At 33.7% G+C, this 8,868-nt stretch overlaps 1 protein-coding gene across 1 annotated transcript; it reads right to left on the bottom strand.

Annotated features, from left to right (window-relative positions):
• LOC126690970 (uncharacterized) lies at positions 1–456 on the bottom strand. The gene has a single exon (XM_050386062.1). It carries the CDS (start codon positions 454–456, stop codon positions 1–3), a length of 456 nt encoding a protein of 151 aa, XP_050242019.1.
• Between the last annotated feature and the right edge of the window lie 8,412 nt (positions 457–8,868).

The following is an 8,868-nucleotide window of genomic DNA, read 5'->3' as shown; positions in this document are numbered from 1 at the left end:
TTAGTTAACTAGCACCCTCTTCACGTCATAACCCCCAATTCTGAGCGTGACGACTAGGGCATCGTCGTGGGGTTGAAGGGTTCCCAGTTTGTCCTCATTCGAGAATCCGATTAAGGGCGTGGCCATCGCTCTGGCCCTTTTGGATTCCATGTCGTCAACTTCAGGCGAGAGCCTGCCCACTGACATTACTCTGAGAGGATTGGATCCGGTCCTTCCAAGTGTGGCGAGAATGACATTTATTGTGCCAATGGGTAGCCTCAATGTGCTTTGCCTGGTTTCGATGTTTGATTGTTCCTGCCATCCCACAGGGTGATGTAATAGATGCCTCAACTTCCCCTCTTGGACAAGCCGGTTCAAGTGGTTTTTCAGATTCCTGCAGTCATCGGTGATGTGACCCGGCTCTTGGTGGTATGTGCAATATAGATTCTGGTTACGTTTCGAGGGGTCACCTGCCATCTTGCTTGGCCATTGAAAGAACGGTTCACTCTTTACCTTCTCTAAGATCTTGTGTAATGGTTCTCAGAACACAGCATGGACTGCCTATGCCCCAGTGGATCCAGACTATTTCGAGTAGTCTCTTCTTGGTCTGTTACTACTGTTAAAGCGGTCTGACCTGAAGTCCCTCCTCTCCTGAGGGACAACCTTCGCTTTGCCCTTCCCCGTCTGCTGGTCCTCCTTGACCCTTTTGTACTTGTCAATTCTGTCCATGAGTTGGCATATACTAGTGACCGGCTTCCCAGCCAGGGACTTTCTTAAACCATGCTCTGTCGGCAGGCCCCTCTTGAATGTGCTAATGGCGACGTCATCGTAATTTCCCTTTATCTCATTGTACATTTCCCAGTACCTGTCTGAATAGGCCTTCAGTGTTTCTCCTTCTCGCATGGACATGGATAGGAGGGAATCTAAGGGCCGAGGGACTCTGCTGCTAGTAATGAAGCGGGAACCAAAAGCTTGTGTCAGCTGCTTAAAGGAATTTATGGAATTTGGTTTAAGGCCATCAAACCATTTCATCGCCATAGGTCCCAAGTTGGACGGAAGCACCTTGCACATCAACGCCTCATCCCTGGAATGGACGGCCATCCTCTGATTAAACTGACTTACATGGTCTACTGGGTCTGTCCGACCATTGTATATGGCAAAGGTTGGTTGATGGAACCGCCAAGGAAGCTCTACTCCCTCTATTCTACGCGTGAAAGGTGACTGGGAGATGCGGTCCAAGGCCTTACTCATGGCATCGTTGGCCAGGCCTTGGTAAGATGGGCTTTTATGGCCGCGTTTACGAGGCTGCTCTTCCTCATAGGAAAAAGTCTCGCTTGGAGGGGTTCTTGATCTCTGCTTGTATTCATTGTCCTCCTCACTGCTAGTGTCCGAGCCGGGTGAAGGACGTTTTCGCTGCGCTCGGCGCAGCTTCTTCTTCAAGTCATCGATTTCTTGCTGTAAAGCCTTGCGATCGTTCCGCTTATGGGATGCGTGACCTTTCCCTTTCGAGCGACTTTTGCCCGTGTGGGAGATGTTCACACTGCCCTCTCGCTGCTTGTCTTGATCTTTCCCCCGTTCGAGATTCAAAAAGTTGTCTTGCCGTTGGGAGTCTGCGTGTCCGATTTGGCGCAGACCTGATCCTTCCATTTCTAACGGTTTCACTCGTCGAGACACAAGTTCTCCCCACAAACAGTGCCAATTGTAGGGTCAATTTTTGGGGTCCAGGCCCAGCAGGTAAGTGATTCTGGCCCAAAAAGCCCTAGATAATGAATTTGTAGAGAGCGGGTTACAGAACTAGGCCTTAACGAAGTGTATGTTAGCTAATTTTGGGCCATGCAGCGATTTGAACATAAGAATACCTCCTTTATGTCCACTGGATGTTCGGTCCGAGGAGACATGTGGGTGCACTTTCGTTCCTGATTAAGGGCTATAGTCTTTCTCTGTCTATCTCTCCTTTCTTTCTCTTTTTGTCCGATCCCCTCTTCATGGGGATGCCTTTCTCTTATATAGCCTTCTTAAAGTAATCAGAACCTTACACTTGTTGATCGTCCGGACCTTCACTTGAGTGCCCGTCCCATCGGACATCTATCCTACCTTTCTGTGAGTTGCAGTGGCCAAGGTAACACTGTTTGCCTGTCCTCTCCACATTAATGCGGCCAGAAAAGTAGCTTCCATGCATTTAATGCGGCAGTTGTGGTTTCCCCCTGGACATCCTGTACTCTCTTCCTTCTCCCGGCTTTGTGAGGCTCGTCCTTACTACCAATATTAGTTGGAGTGATTCCTTATTATGGATAGAGTGCACGTTTGGACCATATTTGGCACGTCTGAGGAGGAATTCCTCCTCGGACCTCTTTTAAAATAAGTTTGGACTCATCAGAGTTGGGCTAGAAGTCTTTTTGGAACCCCATTTTCTCCTCAGTCGTGGCTAGACTCTGTATGGGGCCCAAGGCCCATTGTTCTATTTTGGAAATTTTGCCCCTACATATATAATTTAGACTACTCCTTCTCAAATAATGTAATTAATTTCATATCTACTTTTGTGTTTTAACAGGAATTTTCACAGTTCCCATCCCCAAAAAAAAAAAAAAATGCACAGTTATCTTTTCTTTTGTACAAATTCAAAAGAAAGTTGCATAAATTTCGCATAACATACTCTTGACAGTAATTCTCCTACTTGGTTTACACAAATCATTGAACTATATATAAGGTCATAAGTCGCAGCTATGTGGAACCCTTTATTTCACAAAAAATAGGATTGAACACTATCCATCTATTACAGGGCTACCACATGATTTTTTGTTGATTGATTTTAAAGTCAAATTTCCATAAAAATGGGAATTGAACATCGACCACATGATTTTTAGGGTAGAATTAGATGATTTCCTTGTGTATAGTCAGATCTACTACGTGGAACTATCAATAAGGGTAGCTACTTCAACGGCTCTCCACTGCTCAATTAGCAGCCCCAATAAATTTCAAGAAATAGGGGCCCACATTGTGCTAATACATACTCTTTTTTTTTCCCCCTTTTTAAAGAACATTTGCATCTTCATTTTTTTTTAATTTTTTTATTTTAGCATAAATATATATATTTTAATTTCATATATTTATTTTTCAAAACACTTTATATCAGATTATCTACTTAATTTGCACTATATTTCATTAAAATATTAATTTTTAAAATTTTTCTTCTTTTTTATATATAACAATTATTATTCACTCTCTTTATTCATTATCAGAAATTTAGAATAGGTAGAGAAATAATAAAAAGTTAAATACAAAATTAACATTGTCATTTTAAATTTACATAATAAGTATAGTAATTAATAACAAAGTATTTATATACAACTTTACATAGATTGATATTAGTAAATTTTAAATTTAGTCAGCTAAAATATGGTATTTTTTTTCTATTATACACCGCGAGTGCTCTTAATCCTTTTTTTTTTTTTTTTTTTAGAAAGATTAATATTTAATTCTTTGTGCTACTTTCCCAGAATATATATATATATATTTATATATTCTTTGTGCTACTTAATATTAGTACTTATATCTAATAAAACCTCGCTGTCATGGCCACGTACGGTCTTGCAATTTGATTTCAATACGTTGTTCTTCAATTTTTTTTTTCTCTTTTTTTAATACACCTAAAATAAATTTGGGACACGTTACGTAGTACTACTAATTGAATGATCATTGTCCTACCGTTATAAGCTATAGAAAACAAAGTTGAATATTAATTTGGTAACTAGTCGTTAACCCGTGTGAAGCACCGTGCTCATGTACAGATTAGTTGAACAAAATTTTTAAATTTTAAATTTGCTTAAAGTTTTGATCACTTGAAAAAATAAATTACAATTTAAGAGAGAGAAAAAAAAATACTAACACCAATAATGTTAGGCATGCCATGTCTATTATCAATGACATCATATCTTTAATGAAAATTAAGGTCTCAATCATTTTTTTAATATAATAATTTTTTTTTGGAGAAAGAATATAATATACTGCCTCCCATTGCTCAATTAGTTTGCAAAATCCTAGGTTTTTTTCTTGCCATATAAAATGCAACCAAGTAACCCAAAAATAAGAAACTAGAAACTATAGAAGTTTTTTCATAGGAAACAATAATTAATTACACTCAGAAATGTCATTGACACTCAGAAAGAGAGTAATTAATCTAGAGCAATAGGTTTTGGAAAAACTTTTTTTTTTTTTTAAGAGAGAATTGGAAAAGCTAATTTAGTGTTATAGGCAATAGTTATAACATTTCAAACCGTAGAAGAACAATAACAAAAAGGCGTATCAGATGAATAAATTGACTTCGTTAGAGAATGAAGATAAATAAATGCACTGGAAAGAATAGATTTCAGAATATATGAATGTAAAAAGAAGAAGAAGGTAGTACCAGTTGAAAGGCCATAGAGTTTTAATCGAGATAGAAGACAACCAATCTAGGAAGCACTTGGAATGCTCCTATTATCTGCATAGCCTCGGCTGGCACCTTCTTGCTTCTCATCTACTTATGATTCTAACTTTTATTCTTGATGAGAGAAAGGGGCTCTTGCCTTCAAGAAAAAATGCCACAAGAAATATATCAACACCCTTTTTGGTTTTTAAATAATAAAAATTTAAAGGACAAATTTATGAGGTTAATGCATAATTTAAGCTTGTTCATCAAGATAATAGAACACACTAATCAATTTCTATTGACTTAGGTTAAAAGAGTCCTATCATACTCAAGGGAGTCAATACCGTACAGGAGGCTATACCGGTTTGGCCAGCGGTACGATATATTTCGAATACCGGTCAATACTGGTGTACCGTTTCAGGTTTACCTCTATTTTTTATATTTATATATATATATATATATATGTATATGTATGTATGTGTGTATATATATATTATAATAAATATAAAAGTTTACTATAAAACATTTCCTCAATTCAGAACTAATTATTTATGGTTTTAGACTTTAGTATCAATTGAAAGAGAAAAAAAAAAAAAAAGAAAGCTTAAAATTTACCATTGCATACTAAGAAAACAAATAATACTAATAAGTTAATGCAAATAAGTTACCATTCTACCCTAACAAAAATTCAAAAATTACAAAACTTTAAAAAATAAAAAATAAATAAAAATAAAAATAAAAACTTTTTTCTGTACCGGCCGGCATTGCCCGAAATTGGCCAATATGAGGCCGGTATAGCCGGTATTTTTTTCGGTATGAAATAGGGGGGTCGAACGTAACGGATTGCTGGTCGGTACGGTATATTCTGGCTGTACCGGCCGGTACGGTACGGAATCGACTCCCTTAATCATACTACTATTACTCTTTTTTAATTCGAGTCTATCAAGATTTGGGATTGGGAATTCAAGTCCTTTCAGGATTTTGTGTATGTTTAAGTATTTGTTCAATTTATATAGTTAAAAGAGTCTTATACTATCAGTGATGGTTATAGTCTATCACTAATTCTTTTCCTAAATTCAAGTCCTATTATGGTGAAGTTCGAGTCATTTGGTGTATGTAACAATGTGTAAGTATTCTTGATCTTATCTATTTTTTGTTCCCAGTTCCCACCCCTCCACAGACTCATTGATTAAAAAGAGATATACACAATATCTCTACTACTTATCCAAACCAAAAACGAAATTGAAAGAGTACCAGTGTTTTGCATTGAACTCTACAATTTAAAGGTAGCCGAAGCAAGATTTATGTCAATCGAAAATCCGAGAGATTGTTCAAACTCATTGCCATTGCTGTTCTTCTCTTTGCCTTGGAGTTTTAGAGAACAATGAAAACATTGCTGTCTATATAATAATGTAATGGGATAAAAAGATTTCATAGATTTAGTGGGAATTGAATTCCAAATTTGTGTGTGAATGGAAGTCCAAAACATTTCAAATTAAATATTCACCTAATATAATGGGATAAAAAGATTTCATAGAGACCCAATCAGAATTGAATTCATAATTAAAATTACAACCTTAAAAGAAAATAAGAACGATAAAAAAAAGGACATTAAAAAATTAAAAAGAAAATAACAATTTATAGTGTTTTATTTTTTTTTTTTAAATATTGTGCTGACGTGGAAAATTGTAAGAGTTTTAGAGGTTTTGGTTATATATATATATATATATATAAATCTGAGTATGTGATAACGTATTGCGCATTTCCAATATTTGCTTTGATATATGTAATAATATGATTAATATTTCTTAAAATCTAAAAGAATTTTGCCAAGAGTCACTTGTTAAACCTTTATCTTTTGCTCCCAAAAAAAAAAAAAAAAAAGAAAAAAAGAAAAAAAAGAAAAGAGAGAGAGTTACAACAATGACATTGTTTAGTTTCATAAAAGAGGCAAAGGCCTTGGCAATCAACTAAAACATATCTTGACTAAGTAATTAATATGTCAAGGGTATTGATAGTTATGTAATTTGAATAGAGAAAATCTTTAATATTATTAAGTCAGCATTAATTCAAGATGTATTGTATTTATCTTCTCCTTAAAATGAAAGTTTCAATTTGCCCATTTAAAAAAAAAAAGAAGAAATTGTTTAGTTTCCCTTATATGGAGAATTAGGGTTCAAATTTTCCTTCCCATTTATTCCTAACAAGTATGAAAAAAAAAAATCTAAAATAATTTTGTACATGTGAGTGCCCTTCCTTTTTTGTTTCTACATTTATCCTAAAACAATGATCTTACCCAAAAGAGAAAGGAAAAAAAATTTATGTTATTATTTGACTTTCTTTTAATATATAAGACACATGTTTAATTTCTTTTATATATTCTTTTAAAAGACATCCTATTATTTTCTATCTTTTCTTTCAAAAAAAGAAAAGAAAAAAAAAAGACATCCTATTTGTATTAGGGACAAAAGGTGCTAAACAAAATAATTAAAACACCTTATTTCCTAAATTAGATATAACTATAAAGAATAATGCTAGAGATACAAATTATTTTACAAAAATTATTACAAACTACTGATGTAGTGATTGATTATTGGTAAATGAAAAAAATGATATTAATAGTGAGCCTATATGAAAACCAATAAGAAGTTGACTACATCAACATTTTGTAAAAATGTTGTAAAATAGTTTGTGACTGTAGCATTACTCAACTAAAAAATCATGAGTACAATTTTTAGAATAAATTTGGAGTTTACATTTACAAACTTCATTTACTCAATTCTATTTCCTTACTTAACAAATAAGTCTGACAATTTCAACTTGTAATATCATATTATCCTTTAATAATGTAATATTAATTTCCTCAGGAAATTTAGATGTATAATATTTATTGATATTTTGATAATTGAGAGCCCGAGAATTGAACCTTAAACGGTTTTGTTAGAAATATTATGAATATTAATTGATTTACAAGGTTTTGAAAGATATAGAATGTTTTTAGTTTTAATATATTTAAAAAAAAAAATTCTCAAGAACTTTAACAATTGATAAATGTGGCCATAAAATTTATAGTTTAGTGACATTATTTGTCAAATTTTAGATTTAACACAAACTAGGAAATGTGACGTAATGAACTTTATGTCCCGTTCAAAGCAAAATAAGTAGCCGTGGAAGGAATACAAACCTAACAAAAGCGAAGCGGAAGGAAGGCAAACATGTTCTTTAAGAATACGTGACAATTACCATAAATGTTGTTTAAGCCAAGAAAGTTCATTTAATATGATTACTTGACCAATACCTCATTTGTGTTGTAAGATTATCCCTTGCTTTTCCAAAAAGGCTAATCGTTTTTTTTCCCCCCTTTTTCAAGCCTTCTCTCTTTTCTTTTACGCGGGTAAAACCTAAAAACAAATCGAATAGATTTTAGTCATTTTACTTCACATATGTCAAGTTTCGGCCATATATTTTATTTTAAAAATCTCATTTTACTTATTTATTTATTTATGAAGAATGTCCATTTTCATGATAATTGCTTTTTGGTTGAGCTAATTAGAATTTATTAGTAGGTTCCAATTAATTCAACTGGTAAAATCTCTGATGGTTGAATAAAAGATTTGAAGTTCAATCCCTATCTACACCAAAAAACAATTGATGTCTTGGTTTGATAATAAAAACGCAATCATCAGAAACGGAGTTTAAATACATTATTTTCTTCTAAAAAAAATCTATAAATTAAAAAAAAAAAATGGTCATATTAACGAGTACCCTTAGAGTATTGGTTAAGAATCCATTTAAAGAAAGTTTTTATGGGAAAAAAAAAAAAATTAATGTTTTGACAGTTTTTTTCATTTCCCATAAAAGTGATGTCAAAACTTTCTTTAATTGGATTCTTAACTAGTACCCTAAGAGCACTCATTAATATTTCCCAAAAAAAAAAAAAATTAGAACCTACTATATCTAAAATATCTCATTAATTAATAACAAGCCGAATGTATAATCGGCTTTGATTTACGGATCCCAATTATAAAAGCAATGTTTTTTTGTATATCCATACTATATTACAATCCAATACCCACATGGCAAAATAAAATGAAGGATAAACAAGAGCTGCATTAATGCACACTTACGGGGAAAACTAAAGTCACGGCCGACCAAGATATATATATTTTTTCTTGTTTCAGTGATGAGATTTATATGGGACAAGTGTGACAGCGACAAAAGTTTAAAGTCGGTATATATAATATATTGTTGTTGTTTATGGTAAATACAAAATAAATAAAAACAAGTGGTCATAGCTTGTTGGCCAACTACCACGTGAGATGACGAGGAGGTTCGAGTTCAATATCACTGTGGTCCTTTGAGCTGGTATTTCATGCGCAAGGCGCATGAGAGATTTTTTCGTCCTAGCTCAGATGGAATCTCTGATGATGAGTCTGATCGGTACTCTGTCATATATATATATATATATATATATATATATC

Source organism: Quercus robur, chromosome 7 (assembly GCF_932294415.1).
Source record: "Quercus robur chromosome 7, dhQueRobu3.1, whole genome shotgun sequence".
NCBI lineage: Eukaryota > Viridiplantae > Streptophyta > Magnoliopsida > Fagales > Fagaceae > Quercus > Quercus robur.
This window is presented reverse-complemented; position numbering and strand designations above follow the sequence as displayed.

Excerpts from the sequence above, each read along its gene's own strand:
- LOC126690970 (XM_050386062.1), bottom strand. The coding sequence starts at position 456 with ATGGCAGGTGACCCCTCGAAACGTAACCAGAATCTATATTGCACATAC.